Source organism: Alternaria hordeiaustralica, assembly GCF_023758085.1.
Source record: "Alternaria hordeiaustralica strain BMP 2776 chromosome Unknown scaffold_21, whole genome shotgun sequence".
In the NCBI taxonomy this organism is placed as follows: domain Eukaryota; kingdom Fungi; phylum Ascomycota; class Dothideomycetes; order Pleosporales; family Pleosporaceae; genus Alternaria; species Alternaria hordeiaustralica.
This window is the reverse complement of record NW_026056793.1, coordinates 540,874-555,649: the sequence shown is the minus strand read 5'-3', so window position 1 is coordinate 555,649 and position 14,776 is coordinate 540,874. Positions and strand designations below refer to the sequence as shown.

The 14,776-nt window shown below is 53.1% G+C and overlaps 7 protein-coding genes across 7 annotated transcripts; 4 read left to right on the top strand and 3 right to left on the bottom strand.

Annotated features, from left to right (window-relative positions):
• Positions 1-318: 318 nt before the first annotated feature.
• On the bottom strand, positions 319-2,387 carry J4E84_008476 (uncharacterized protein; the record flags this gene model as incomplete). The annotated part of the gene is made up of 2 exons (XM_049391047.1): positions 319-2,201; positions 2,255-2,387. 2 exons carry the CDS (start codon positions 2,385-2,387, stop codon positions 319-321), a joined length of 2,016 nt encoding a protein of 671 aa, XP_049241389.1.
• Positions 2,388-3,482: 1,095 nt separating this feature from the next.
• On the bottom strand, positions 3,483-5,364 carry J4E84_008475 (uncharacterized protein; the record flags this gene model as incomplete). Its single annotated transcript, XM_049391046.1, has 3 exons — positions 3,483-5,096; positions 5,146-5,308; positions 5,360-5,364. The coding sequence occupies 3 exons, from the start codon at positions 5,362-5,364 to the stop codon at positions 3,483-3,485; spliced, it is 1,782 nt and encodes a 593-aa protein (XP_049241388.1).
• Positions 5,365-6,048: 684 nt separating this feature from the next.
• J4E84_008474 (uncharacterized protein) lies at positions 6,049-7,092 on the top strand (the record flags this gene model as incomplete). The annotated part of the gene is made up of 1 exon (XM_049391045.1): positions 6,049-7,092. One exon carries the CDS (start codon positions 6,049-6,051, stop codon positions 7,090-7,092), a length of 1,044 nt encoding a protein of 347 aa, XP_049241387.1.
• A 212-nt stretch (positions 7,093-7,304) lies between these two features.
• Positions 7,305-8,225, top strand: J4E84_008473 (uncharacterized protein; the record flags this gene model as incomplete). The annotated part of the gene is made up of 1 exon (XM_049391044.1): positions 7,305-8,225. One exon carries the CDS (start codon positions 7,305-7,307, stop codon positions 8,223-8,225), a length of 921 nt encoding a protein of 306 aa, XP_049241386.1.
• Positions 8,226-8,388: 163 nt separating this feature from the next.
• On the bottom strand, positions 8,389-10,282 carry J4E84_008472 (uncharacterized protein; the record flags this gene model as incomplete). The annotated part of the gene is made up of 5 exons (XM_049391043.1): positions 8,389-9,390; positions 9,453-9,541; positions 9,591-9,718; positions 9,906-10,100; positions 10,176-10,282. The coding sequence occupies 5 exons, from the start codon at positions 10,280-10,282 to the stop codon at positions 8,389-8,391; spliced, it is 1,521 nt and encodes a 506-aa protein (XP_049241385.1).
• Positions 10,283-11,013: 731 nt separating this feature from the next.
• J4E84_008471 (uncharacterized protein) lies at positions 11,014-12,655 on the top strand (the record flags this gene model as incomplete). The annotated part of the gene is made up of 3 exons (XM_049391042.1): positions 11,014-11,274; positions 11,335-12,378; positions 12,431-12,655. The coding sequence occupies 3 exons, from the start codon at positions 11,014-11,016 to the stop codon at positions 12,653-12,655; spliced, it is 1,530 nt and encodes a 509-aa protein (XP_049241384.1).
• A 713-nt stretch (positions 12,656-13,368) lies between these two features.
• On the top strand, positions 13,369-14,514 carry J4E84_008470 (uncharacterized protein; the record flags this gene model as incomplete). Its single annotated transcript, XM_049391041.1, has 2 exons — positions 13,369-13,375; positions 13,433-14,514. The coding sequence occupies 2 exons, from the start codon at positions 13,369-13,371 to the stop codon at positions 14,512-14,514; spliced, it is 1,089 nt and encodes a 362-aa protein (XP_049241383.1).
• Between the last annotated feature and the right edge of the window lie 262 nt (positions 14,515-14,776).

Genomic DNA, 14,776 nt, shown 5'->3' with positions numbered 1-14,776 from the left:
GATCTTTGGGGTCACGGCGTTGGTCTTAGCCGCAGGAAGTTTAGCAGTGTCAGCTGCGCAGACTTGGGCGGCATTCAGGGCACTGGACATGCAGGGTCAAAGATAAGGCGTAGTCATATCTCTAGTATGCTACCATCTTTCCAAAGTTCGTAGACAAAAACTGAGCTTAACGCTGTAATGTTCAGCGACAGCAGAAGTTGCAAGTTGACAGACTGTAACAGAATACTAACCCACGATGTTCAACAAATGTGGGCTTATGTAATAGTCGTCATGAGGTAAGGCAGAAGAGATGTGAGGATTGATGGGCTAATCAACTATCTACAAGCGAACCTTGCAAGTCTTCGTTCTAGTAACAGACTTGTCGCTTTCACTCGTAGCGATGAGAGTCACTGTGGCTTCCTTCGAACAGTATCCCTGGCAACCAACAGCAACATTGACTGTCTTCTGCTTACCTGCCTTGGCGTAAGCCAACGCGTTAGGAACAGCGACCTTCCAACCAGCGCCTTTGACCTCGGCCTTCAAACGGTAGATATCCGACCCAAGGTAGGCGGATAGATCCTGTGGATGAGGGTTTGTCGCAAGCGAGGCGGCTTTACCGGTGTTCTTCAGCTCGAAAGTGCAGTATAGGCCGTCCGCGGGGCTAGTAGCGTTTCCGTTACTGACAACCTTGCCAGATCCGAGCTCAATGCCATGTTGAGCGGACGTGGTAACGTTGATCGCAGTGGAGGCCGCGCCTACGGTGTAGTGCAATACTCCATTGTCATCAGTCATCTTCTCGAGGATGTACAGATGCAGGCCGTTCTCGTGATCGATGTGCTCGTATTCTGAGCCAGAGTTTGTACCAGCGTGGAACAAGGCATCGACTAGTTGCCTGTAGTCGCCAATGGTCCAGTATCTTGCGGTGCCGTTGGGAAGATAGAAATCGATCTGACGCGCATCCTGCGGGTTTGCATCAATCGTCCATTGGAACGGCTGCACGCGATCGCTGTTCTTGGTCTTGCTGATCATGACACCAGAGTCAGGGCAGAAAGAGTCCGCACCGAGTCGCTGAACGACCTCAACATTGTAGTTGTTGTAACCACGTCCGTCGCATAGAGCATCGAGGGATGCGTTACATGGGGGCGCCAAGTCACCGGCAGCGCCAAAGGAAATATTAAAACCCATTAGACTGTCCACCGGATCGACAGAGCGAGCGGTAATCTGCGCAATGACGGGACCAGAAGTGGCGAGACCTGAGCGAGAAATTTGCAAGATTGGGGATGTATCGATAAGTCCGATCTGGTGCTTGTCTCGCATTGTGTGCAGGGATCCCATAGACGCACCCTGTACAGGAGGGATCTGCCAGCGCGTGTGGGGTCCTCCTGGTCCATTGAAACTGCCGCGGGACAGCATGCTCCATGGGCCAGTGTATGTTCGTCGCGGAGGGTCGCTGAAGGGGTTGTTGTAGTTATCTCCGATACCGAGCAAGTGCGATAGTTCGTGAGCAAACGTAGCCATTCCACTCGATTCTCCCTGGGTAGACGAACCGCCACCGGCGTTCGGCCATATCGTAGAGGCTGCAGCCCACGATGACCACTCAACATAACGTGTACTAGCCCAGTTTGGAAGCGAGGAGTTATCCGGTGGTCCAAATTCCTCGGGAACGTCTTCTTTGGAGAGGAACTTCATCTCACCAAATTCCTGCCATGTCGAGGATTCGTCTTGGCCGGCCGAGAGGATGAAGGCCAACTCATACGCGTCTGCCGTCTCATTTCCAACATCAGCACGCCATGCTCCGAGCGCATCGGTCCTAAGATCAACCGAGCATGGCGGTCCTTCGGGGCAAGCGCCCTCATTAAAACCACCCTCTTCGTCGTCGATACCATATTGGTAGCTACGCGCCGGCATGCGATAAGGGCCGAACACGGTCAGGTCAACACCATACTTTCCGAACGAGTCGCCCATCCAATATTCGTGGAGTGTGTGACCTTCGTTGAGCTCGCTGGGTACGTTGAGAAGATCGTGGTAGAACTTGGGCACATCCTCACGGCTCAAGCCAGCGGCAAGTGGTTGCGGGTTACCGAAAATATCCGAGTTGGCCGGCAGCGTGACGACGAACGGAGAGTCCGGGTAATCTATGGTCACCAAGGCGATGTTGAAGTTCCGATCTCTGCCCTTGCGTGCTGGATCAGCCCAATTGGTCGTGGGTGGCGCAGCATAATCTAGGTAAAGCTTTAGTGATCTTCTTCATTTGCATTGTTATGCTCAGACGTACCATCCCAAGTCATGTTGTCTGGATTGACCCAGTTCTGGGGGTCAATGGGCGCGAACGGGTTCACAGGCGCGCTCTGGCGACGCACCACAGCAGCTGCCGCAAGCTCAAGCATCGTGCTCAAGATGACAGCCATTGAGGCGCGATGAGGGCTTCGGGTCGCCATCATTCACCACAAAGCTTTGTGAGGCAGATGTGCGAGCGACAGGAAGGGCGTGAGAAGCGGAGGTGAGAGGGACCCTTGAAGCATATTAATGAGTACACGGACCGGCATCATCAAGATTGAGTTACCTACCCATGATGCCGACTACGTAGGGCAAGACAGATATCACAGTAAAGTGCATATGCGGCTGCCTCTTCCAGCTAGGTCAGCCCGTTCCACCGTCTTGGCACGCGCGCACCTGCTGTTCCCAGTGTGCGAGGCTGGGGTGGACGATAACGGCGTCGCTTGGTCCTGCACTTTCGTCGATCCGATGGATAATTGCGTCCAATGCGACGGTTACGTGCTTGACGTAAGCTTTGGTGGTGCCGTGAACCTTGGTACGCTGGCTGGGAAAGCTTGTCCGCACCGACCACGGCGACCCCTTCCGCCCCGCTCGAGACTTGCCGGAAAGCATCACTGGTTTTATCGTATCGCGGATGGCGGGTGATAGCACGGGTATAGCTCGGCCACTTGATTCTGAGATAACGGGCGCGCCAGAACTTGTAGTTGCTTTCTTATGCTGCGACGTCATCATGCGCATGCCTCTTCCTTCTCCGACATCCTTTTGTGCTTTGGTAGTAACGCGGCTATAGAGCGCTGTGCAAGTCAAAGTCTGTGTTAACCGAGAAGCTTCCGGCCCTTTGGTGCTCTCTAGCTGACGTGAGATAATCGTACCACAGCGAAGTACGGTGCATCTGGCAAATCTCCGATGTAACTCCTTGTTCGTCGATGGAGAAAGGCCTGGGGCTGGGATAGGAGGCTTGCTGTGCACTATATTTGACTCCATGAACGGCACTTTCTTACCGTAATGTTGGCATCACGGTGTATTTATCTCAGACATGCGTCGCGATTAGGCCTACTTCTCAATGTATACGGCGACTGACTGTGATCAGCCAGCATCACGTGGATATGACGATCTTGGATATGGGAGCATGAATGTATGCACACGAATTCTTGCTATGTACTATATGCCCTTCAACGCAGGATAGGCCCTCTTGGCTGTCAATCGCCGGGTGAACGATGCTCAATTCAGCCCAGACGGCCCTTCCCGCCCCCATACTTCCCTTCCGGGCCCTCGAGATGGGCATCCAAAACTGCCGAAGTCCCGCTGAGTACACTCTTGATAGCTTCGGGTAATAGCCTGCTGAGCTCGTCTGAAGTGGATGCATGTGCAGCCCAGATCTGACCACCACTGGCCGCCTTGGCGATGCCTGAGTAGTCTGGAGTTGGCGCAAAGCTGATGTTGAGCTCCTCGTTGCTGACTTTAGAACCCTCTCCATCGGGGTGTACCAGTAGCATTGACCGTCGCGGAGCGTTCCAGCCCTTGTTGTTGAGGACGACAGTGAGGATGGGAATGTTGTAGCGCTGCGCAATCCAGTATACCGATCCAGGAACGGAGAACAGATAGGTACCATCTCCAACAATTTGGCATACGAATTGCTTCTTTCCTTCGGTGTCAGTTGCAAGCTTGACGCCAAGCGCACCACCTCCAGACCACCCAAGTCCGCCACCACCGCAGTTTATCCACGAGCCAGGAAGCGTAGCCTGAATCTGGTCCGCAACAAAGCCGGTCTGTGTAACAGCCTCTATAGCCCAGATGGTGTCATTAGGGCAGAGTTTCTTGAGTTGAGAACAAAGGTATGGAGTGCTGAAATGGCCCTTCTCGTCAACCTTGGCTTCGCCGGCAATGCCTTCAAGTTTTTTCTTATGCGACTCTTGCAAAGTTGTCCACCGTTGGTCGAAGAGCTGAGAAGAGATCTTCTCCTTGAGTTGCGACTCAAGATATTCGTTGAGCTGCGTCAGAGAGGTATAAGAGTCGGCTCTGTAGCGTTGTGTAGCGTTAAGGTAGAAGACAGGCATCTGTTGTTTTAGGGGGTCGACATCGACGTGGAAGATCTTGGCGTTCTCCTTGGGATGGCACTGTGTGTTGATCCAGGGCACGTCGCAGTCGAGGACCAGGATGACGTCGGCCGTCTTGATGGCAGGGTCGTTGCCGTAGCGTAGGCCGAGCCAAGCTGGGTGATTTGCGGGGAAACACATGTCACTTCCTCCGGTGTCCAGTACACGAAGGCCCTTGACGTTGTCAGCCACGCGCACGAGTTCTTGCACAGCATCGTGATTTCGGCCCGAGTATCCGGTGATGATGAGAGGCTCCTGAGCGTTCACCAAGGCCTCAGCAATCGTCTTGACGCCCTTGGGAGGAAGGGCAGCGGGTTCGACGGGATGCCAGAAGTCCATCTCCAGCTTGTACGGGGTCAAGTCCTCTTCCATGGGCTCGCGCGCGCCATAGAGATATACAGGTCCCTTGGGATCACTCATGGCAAACGAGAGAGCCCGATTGACCATCTGCTTGACATTCTTGCCCGATTTGATCTCGCCCGTATACCTGCAGTACTGTGCGACAATCTGCTTCTGGTCCGGCACGTCTTGTATCCAGTGGATGTATTCCGTCCGGCTGCCGCGCATCTCACCCTCGATGGTGAAGGGAGACAGGCCGGCGAAGATGAGGACAGGTGCGCGGCCACACGAGGCGTTGTGTACTGCGGCTCCGAGGCCTTGGGTTCCGACGTCGACGTGCACGATGACGCATTGGGGTTTGCCCGTCAGTCTGGCATATCCGTCCGCCATGGAAAGGGCGACCATCTAGACGCGTCAGTCGCTGGCCGTGTTGAAGTGCATCTCAGGTGCCTACCTCGTTCGGACATGTGATGATCTTGGGGAATTGGCCCTTCTTCTCATTCTGGCCCTTGACGATGGCTTCGATGATCGAGGGATGGTCGGACCCAAGGTTGACAAAGACGTGGCTGACGCCGTACTCCCAGAGCGCCTCGAAGAAGGCAAAGGACGCAGTGTAGCTGGCCGTAGTCAGTGGATGATACGCCTGTGCTTGCCGGGGTCATACTCACACCATCTTGTCTGCCGTGTGCTATATTATCTATCGTGTCTGCAGGGTGACTTGAGGGCAGTCCGATGACGGCGTGCGTCGGGGAATTGATGCCCCATCGCTCCTGCTTCCATCATGGGATGGGTACGGAATGGGCAGCGGCCCCACCAGAGCGCGGGGAAGCTTTGCTGTCGCGGTTGGGATTCACGGCATGGCCACTCGTCATCGGCATTTTGAGGAGCGGCGGCGGCTGTTGACTGATCCATCGCACTTCGCATCTCATCTCAGTCGACAGTCGCGTCGACGTCATCTCATCCATCGCTGAGCACTGGCGACATATTTGCGACGGCGCAACGCGTATAAACTGTGGCAGATGAAGGAGCTCGCTCTGTCGCGCCTGCACGTTATGGATCGTGTCGCGGCATGGTTCCGCCGTGCGGAAAAGCCACTTTGTGACCAGGACACTCCCCATCTGCTTGCACTTCAACACAGCGCTCGCCTTCGCCATCTCTCGTCGTCATGCCACCCGTCAGGGCTATGACGGTCCTGCCCAAACTTGTAATGTCTGCACAATCACTGCAGGAGGCCGACGCCGCGAGGCATCCGTGTCAAACGCGTTTCATCCCAAGCACGCGTATAGAAAGTCGGGTAGGCCCAGCTACACCCTGATCATTCCCAAAGGATCTTGGTCACTCATCTAGACTCTGCAAAATGCGTTTCTATCTCGTTTGTCTTCTATCATTTGTCCCCTCGACGGTCCTTGCACATCATCCCGAAGAATGCCCATCCAATTCCACACGACACATTCAATACCCGACATGCCTTGGGCTACCGGGCGTCTATCTCGTCAAAGCAAGCGAAGGAAAGGGTTTGGGTGTTTTTGCTGCTCATGATATGGACATAGGCGACATCGTCATGCGCGAGACGCCCGTCCTCAAGATTCGTTTGCCAAAGCTGGCGAAGGGGAGCCCATATCCAATGGCAGCTGTCGCTATGCTACTCCAAGAGCAATTTGACACCCTATCGCTAGAGTCACAAGAGGAGGTCCTCTCTTTAACACATCAGGCAAAAGCTGTTGACAGCAATTCTCAAGATGCTCTGGGCACCATCTTTCGCAACAATGCCTACAACACCGGCGATCAGGTCGGCCTATTCCCCAAGATCGCTCGCATCAACCACTCATGCCGGCCGAACACGAGCTACTACTGGAGCGAAAAATCAAACAAGCGCATCGTCTACGCGACACGCAAGATCAAGGCCGGAGAAGAATTCTTCGTGTCTTACATCTCCCTGTTGCTCAGTCGGCAAGATCGCCAAAAGCAGCTCGATCGATATGGCTTCCAGTGCAACTGTGTAGCATGTGCACACGAGCAAGCCGCTCAGATAGCTAGCGACAATCGCCGTATCACCATCAAAAACGCATTCTCCAAGTTCGAACCGCAAATGGTGCTGACGGCGCCACGGTCCAAGGCCGGGAAGCGTCAGGCGCAAAAGGACGCTCAGGCGAGCGTTCAACTTGCCGGACTAGTAGAGGAGGAAGGACTTGCCGACTACTATGCCAAAGCCTACAGAATTGCCGCTATAAGCCATGCCAGAGTGGAAGATTGGGCGACCGCTGCGAGATGGGCGAACCGAGCCTACGAAATACGTTACATGGAGGATCCGGACTCAAAGAGCACATTGGAGTTGCACCACCTCACCAGCAGTTTCATCTCAAACTGGGAGACAGAGCTGCGAAGTCGTGATTCAACATGAGATTCTGCAAGCGGCTTTGACACTCGCGTCGCATTGCCCTGCATATGATGCGGAGGATTGGCCGTTCCAGACCTGCGGTTCGCACATGCGGCCCTGTTCACCCGGTCGCCCGCTTATTAGCCTAATGCATCACCACGCCTCTGCATCTTCGCATTACAACAAACGTATCTTCACCTAACAATCATCACGGTCATTAATGACAATCCAGCAACATGAGTCTATCGCAAATTACGCCCAGCATGTCTAAGCAGAGACTCATCGACCGCGACGAGCGAACTCGCAAAAAGCCAATGCGCATCCTCGTTCTGGGAATGTGTCGTACGGGAACGACCACTATCGCAGTCGCACTCCGTAAACTTGGCTATACCTCGCATCAAATGCGCGATGTGCTCGCCAAACCGTCTGAACTCGCGCTGTGGGAAGAAGCTGTCAACGTCACTCTGTTACCGCCCCAAGAACGGCCTTCAAACCAACAGAAGATGGAACCGTATGGCAAGGCAGAGTTTGACAAACTATTGGCCGACTACGATGTCGTTATGGATCTACCCGGTTGTGTGTTCGCATCGGAACTGGTGAAGGCCTACCCAGAAGCCAAGGTCATCCTGACGAAGAGGAGGTACGAAGACTGGGAGCAGAGCATGCAAGACAGTATATGGTGTCTTGATACGTGGCGGCTATTCACTCTGTGTCGTCAACTCAACATCACACAGTTGGCCCCATTAATGCGACTGGTACATTCCATATTCCAGGTGCACAACGGTAACAACTACGGTGGCCCGGCAGCGAAATCGGCATTCGACCAGCATTACGATACTGTTCGTTCGTTGGTACCTCAAAACCAATTACTGGAACTCGACACCGACGGAGACTTGAAATGGGAGCCTCTCTGCGAGTTCTTGGGCAAGGAGGTACCGAATGGAAGTTTCCCGAAAACGAGTGAAGACAAGGCCATGCGGAAAGGACTTGAGAGTGCATGGTGGGGTATGGTTCAATACTTCCTCATGTTGATCATTCTTCCTGGTCTTGTCGTGGTTGGATCTGCTATGTTATACACATATGCGGATGAGGTGAGAGCGTATCGAGATGGTTGGTTAATGGTGGCAAAGAAGTACATGGAAACGGGAGAACTGTAACATACTGTGAGAGCTTGATGGCATTTGGCAAATCTCGTAATCCTCTTAGACTGTGCTTGCATTCATCATACTTGCTGTATAGGCTTTCTATGTCATATATCTAATTGTCTTGACTCATTCCACAAACTCATCGTTTAGTATTGCGCTGTGTCCTGCCAGCCATTCAAGCCTTCCACCTCAGCAAAGTGAAAGAATGCTTGCCAAACTTGAACTTGCCCTGCCCACCCCAGCTACTTTCCTTGATACCAACGTTCTGCACGCCATCAGTGTTGACCACATCAACGTTGTCGCCCGTCACGGTGTGCACCTCGACCTTGTCGGCCTTCAGTCCCGGGATGTCAACCTCGAAGTCCTGCTTCTCGTTGACATTGGTGACAGCAAGGTTGATGAAACCATCGTCGCTGAGCGTGGCGCTGCAGTCTAGGTAGGGCGTCTCGATAGTGTTGCGGATCCAGCTCGGGTTCGTACGGCCGGTATACTCTGGGGCGCGAACATTGAGCGCAAGCGTGTGGCCACGCATGTACTTGGAGAAGAGAAGCAATGGCCACCAAGAAGTTTGTTTGACGAGTCCTTCCTTCGTGGTCATCAAGGGTGAGATGACGTTGACGCTCTGTGCGACAGTCGCCATGCCCATATCCTTTGCTTGGCGGATGAAGCCGTTCAAGAAGATGGAAACAGCGAGAGCGTCGGAAAGTGTGTACTTCTCCTCAGCTCCGAGCTCACCAGGCGCACGAACGGGATCCCAGACGTTCCATTCGTCAAAGCAGATAGTCTGCCTAGGCACTGTCTCGGGCACCTTGTTCTCGATGCGTGCAAGATCAATCAAGCTCGCAGTCATCTGGACTGCTCGCTCAGCCGCCCGAGGTGCGGTAGCATTGGGTAGATGCTCCTTATCGGCAGTGTAGATGTGGATGGAGTGCATGTCGATGAGTGACTTGGTGGTGTCGCCACTGAGACCGTGGACATCCCACTTAACGCATTGGTTGAGGACATAGTAGTCCCAGGAGGAGTAGCCGGTCTCACCGCAAAGGATGGTAGTGATAGTTGGGTCGAGAAGTTTGAGGGCTTTGGCCCATTGATACGCCTTCTTGGCATAGTCTTCTTTGGTCATCTGCTCGACCTGCCATGGACCCCAACATTCGTTGCCGAGGGCCCAGTACTTGACCTAGATGGTCGTCAGCATGATCCTGGGTGTAAGAAGAGGAAACATAATGGTGGTGAACGTACATTGTAAGGCTTCTCACGACCGTTTTTGCGACGAAGGTTGGCGTAGTAGGTGTCGCGATCCGAGTTACAGTACTCAAGCCATCCGAGAGCTATATCTAATTAGATCGTGTGCGATAATACGAGTTGGATCAAACGAACCTTCGTCCAGAGTGCCAGTTCCGAAGTTGAGGCAGAGATATGGCTCTGTGCCGACTTCTTCACACCATTGCATAAACTCATCCGTACCAAATGTGTTTGGCTCGATGCCAATCCATGCCAGCTCAGGCCTAGACTCAGAATTAGCTTGCTGTAGCGGACATGCTGAACAAATGGTGGCTGGGTCGATGTCACATGAACACGCTTGTGGCGCCAGTGCGGCCAACGGGAGCTGATCCTCAAGACGCGTCGGCAGCCCCCAGCGCACATGTGCAGTTAAGAAACGCCACGCATGAGTTAACATCCGTTATAACTTACCTCTTTGGTCTGTTCTCTTTGGGTCCAACACCATCAAGCCAATGGTATGTGGCTACAAAGTTTCCGCCCGGGTACCGCACTACAGGCACATTGAGTTCCTTAAAAGCCTCGATGACGTCCTTGCGGAAGCCTCTCTCATCGGAAAGAGGGTTGCCGGGGTCGTAAATGCCGCCGTAGATGCAGCGGCCCATGTGCCTGGTGCGTGGTCGGTTAGCCGAAAAAGAAACACACATCCAACGCCGGCCGCAGGGCGTCTATTTGGGAGCTTACTCAGTGAATCCTCCATAGATGTTGTCGTTGATCTTCGCGATCTTGTGAGAGGGATGTATCGTGATGGAAGGCGTTTCGCTCTCTTCGATCTTGGTGAAGCTTGCCATGATGATGGTGACGGATGATGAGGGTGCTTGAAGATTGAATCGTGTGGTATTTTGGAAAAGAACTTCACATGCAAGATCAGGACTCACGATGGTAGTGGCCTGACCTTCGCGATGTCGTTGAAGGCTTCATGGCGTTCATGCCCACCTCCGGCTCGGCGTCGGTGCCAACGCCAGATTGGTTGACGCACCCGACGCTGACACATGCTCCCATTCGTGGAATTTCCCCAGCGGACGCTAGCTGCTATCATCTCGGAGACATGCCACACTATTGTTGTTTACAGAAAAACTGCCGCCACGACCACGGGGAGCCAAGAAGACTTCCACCAGTGGAAACGTAGCGCATTCTACATTTGCATCCTGAATATGCATGTGCTAACGTTATCGCGTTGGAAGCAAAAGTAGCGATTCGGGCTACGATCTACCGAACAAGTGCTGTCGCCTCGGTATTGACGCCGATGGCTGGTGATGCAGGGATGAATAGGCGGGTCGCGGAGAGAACAAACGCGGAGTCGAGTCAGTGTCCCCGCTCTTTGCGGAGACCGTGGAGTAGCCTCGTTCGATGCGTTCCCCAGACCGCGGTCAGCCATGGGTGGTGACATGGTGCAAGGGAGCAGCGCAGCAGGATCAATAATGCCTTCAAGTATAAAGGGCCAGTAGGCTGCCGATGGTGGGTCTCCCTACGCATCGCATTCCCCTCCCCACTGCAGCGCTCAATCCCCTCTGCAGCAGCCATGGCGCTCCCTCCCAAAGTCTATCAGTTCCTCGTGGGTCTTTTTGCATCCCTTGGTTCGCTACTGTACGGTTACGATCTCGGTGTTATCGCCCAGGTCATCGCCTCCGGAGCGTTCAAACGCGAGTTCAACGATCCTGGCGCAAATGCAAAGGGAGCCGTTGTGTCAGTCTTTACCGGTGGTGCCTTCTTCGGTGCCATGTTCGGTGGTCCCGCCGGTGACTACCTCGGTCGACGCCTTACTATCTTGATGGGCGCCTGCGTAAGTACTCTCTAAATTGTTGACTGGTGCGCACTGTTGCTAACGCAATGATGAATGTAGATTTTCATGCTTGGTGGTGCTCTGCAGACTGCTGCCGTGAACCTCAATTTCATGTACGCCGGACGTGTCCTCGCTGGTGTCGGTGTCGGTTTCCTCGTCATGATCATTCCTCTGTATCAATCCGAACTGGCTCATCCCAGCATCCGTGGACGTATTGGTGGACTGGTGCAGTTCATGCTGGGCATCGGTGCCCTAGCCGCCGCTTGGATCAGTTATGGCGTTGATATCGGGTTTCCGGACAGCGACAATGGTCAATTCCGAACATCACTGGGTATCCAGGTCGTACCTGCCTTCTTCTTGGCCGCTCTTATCATGTTGTTTCCCGAGTCGCCCAGATGGCTCATCAGCAAAGGCAAGGTCGAGCAAGGTCTTAAGAATCTGGCCAAGCTTCATGCCCATGGTGACACCAACGACGTTTGGGTTCAAGCCGAGTTCCAGCAAATCCAGGAAGCCCTCAGTTTTGAGCGAGAGCATGAGGCTCAATCTTATCTCGAGCTTTTCAAGGACAAGTCGTGCTTCCGCCGTCTCTTCCTCGCCTGTGCGCTCCAGGCCTCCGTTCAAATGACTGGTGTTTCGGCTATCCAATACTACTCAGTCACCATCTACGAGCAGATGGGTATTGATGGTACGGAGGCGCTCAAGTATCAAGCCATCTCTTCCGTTCTTGCTCTTTGCGGACAAGCGCTCTGCATTGCCTTCATCGACCGACTGGGACGTCGCTGGACTCTGATCGGTGGTAACCTTGGTAACTGCCTTACTTTCATCGTATCCACCATTATGCTGGCCGTCTTCCCTCCGGGATCGACAGGAAATGCAAGTGCTTCGTGGGGCTTCATTGCTGTCACCTGGTTGTACAACTTCTGCTTCTCGTCGACTTGTGGACCGCTATCCTGGATTATTCCCGCCGAGATCTTCGACACAAAGACCCGTTCCAAGGGTGTATCGATTGCCACCATGACGTCCTTTGCCTTCAACACTTTGATTGGCCAAGTCACCGAGCTCGGCATGGTATCCGTGGGATGGAGGTTCTATCTGCTGTTCGTTGTAAGTACTCTCGCAGCTCACCAACTTGACCTTAAACTAATCAAACCCTCAGATCTGCAACTTCACCAATGCCGTCTTCTTTTACTGCTTCCTGCCTGAGACCGCCAAGCGTCCTCTCGAGGAGATGAACTACCTCTTCACCAACGCTCCTCTCTTCGTTCCCAACATGAAGTCGTCAGAGTGGGGTCTTGACATCGAGCGCCGTGTTGAGGAAGTCGCTGCTAAGCAGGGCTCGGTCTCGCACGCCGAGCATGTAGATGCCAAGCACGCCATGTAGGAGGCCAACAATATGTAGTTTAGCTTCCTTTTCGAATTGACGTCCGATGCTGGAAACTTTCATCACTATTTCCACCGTCTGGTTGGGATTGTGATGATATGGATAATGAAGCAATACCCACCAAAGCTTTTTGTCGTGTTTTCGTAAGATCAAAGTGACTCTGAACGTAAGCGCCAATGACAATGCAACTTCTGGGCAGTTCTGACGTCAATCATCGAGGCCATTGCATGTGCAAAGGCAGTTCAAAGCATAGCCGCGCTTTAGTTCATATAACATGGCGTGAGATGTGAACTCTGAATGATCTTTTGTATGACATGTCTCTTATGTCGCAAGGCTAGAGTTCTGTATCCAATCAGTCCCCTTCGTCTGTTCATGTAACCTGCGAGAGACTGTGTAATGTCTTGAAAGATGTATCAGTAGACAAGACACAAGAAGCAGTGGTACTAGGTCTCTGGCGCGTGATATTCACTATCACTGGTCCGCGTTGTGGGTACACGTGGTCTCCTCTGTGGCCGAGCTAATCCAATCAGCTGATCAGTGCATTGTAGACATACTGGGCTCATACGTACTGCAAACAGCTTCTAATACATGAAGCAAGGCACTACTTATAATCTCTCTCATCCCACCTTACATCAGACGACCAATAAGGCAAGAACCCCTCACATAAGACATCTCATCACAGAACAAAGCCAAGCTATTTGACACCGAGACAAATGAAAAGTATGGCACAAGCAAAGGTGGTCATGCTGACGGAGTACACTACTGTGTACCCCACAGACGTTGCCCAGGCTACGTTCGAGCCGTCCGCATCTCCGACAACCGCCGTCAGTCTTTCCACAAGCTTGAGCAGCACGATACCTCAACCCACGACTTCGATTCCATCGAAGATCCCCTCACCAACGTCACTACCTCCTTCTTCGACCACCGTTATTCCATCAGGTTCAAAACGCCACTTCGACGATACCCCCGTCATCGTCATCCTTTCACTTTTCATCCTCTTTGCCATCCTTCTCATCGCAATGATAGGTTACTTAGTCTTCATGCGGTTCAAAGGTAAATGCTCCTCGTGCCAAGATCTGCAAGAGCAGATCTCGAAGTGGGAGTGCGGGGAGCTGAAGCGCATCACACCGCAAATGGTTATGAAGCGTGATATGCTAAACAAGACCCCTTGGGCACACTACACCTCGTCAGAACTCGATCAGGAAACTGGATATCTTGGGCACAAAATGTCCCGCGCGCCGACTATCTACCAAGTTGAAAGAGAAAGGGGGCTGTCGCTCTTCCAAAAGATAAAAGCCCGCGTTGTCCGCGGAGGTAAGTCATCAGCCCCTCCAGATTTGCCGACTAACTACAATGATGGGCGTCGGTATTCTGCCCGATCGTCTGCATATTCGGCATCATCTACATACTTCGACCCCGAGAAAGACGACAAGGAAATGCGTATCTTCACCGAAGTCTCAGCACCAGATGTTTCCAGCGCTCGCGGACCCCTCCGCAAAGAGTCAGAAGAGCCAAAGCGCTACACTGCATACGCACCCACTGAGCATGATGAAGGCTATTCTTTGGAAAAGGAGATAAACATCGCCCACGCGATGGCGTGTCTGGAATCCAAAGAGTACAAGGATGCCAATGCAGTCCTACAGCGTCAATCCGCAACAGACTCCGAGATGCGACGCGCTCTGGGATTCGTCAATACCAAAGACCAACAGATGAAGGTCGCACTCCACCCCAGCCTGTACTCGGAGGTCGACAAGTCACTATATGAGTCGCCCGCTGCTGACACCTCTTCGCAAGCTGAGGAGTATCAGCCGTTCAGCTGGCGCAAGAAAGGCCGCAAACCGCCAGATCTGGGAGACTAGCACGAGCTCCCTCAATAGTACCTGAACACGAACTCAACAAGTAAGCGACCGAATATGCAGCTATGGGCTTATGGTGGCTGGACGGGCTGCAAGTAGATATAACTGTAGTCTCCTGAGGATGAAAAGCGCGCGGTTGAGGCTTTTGAATTGCGAACTATTCAGAGACGAGGGAGACAATGCCCAGGTTCTAGCAAGTTTTGGTATCCAGTTGTCGAAATAGAATATTTAATGCAATTCAACACTATATTCTCCGCCCCTCCAG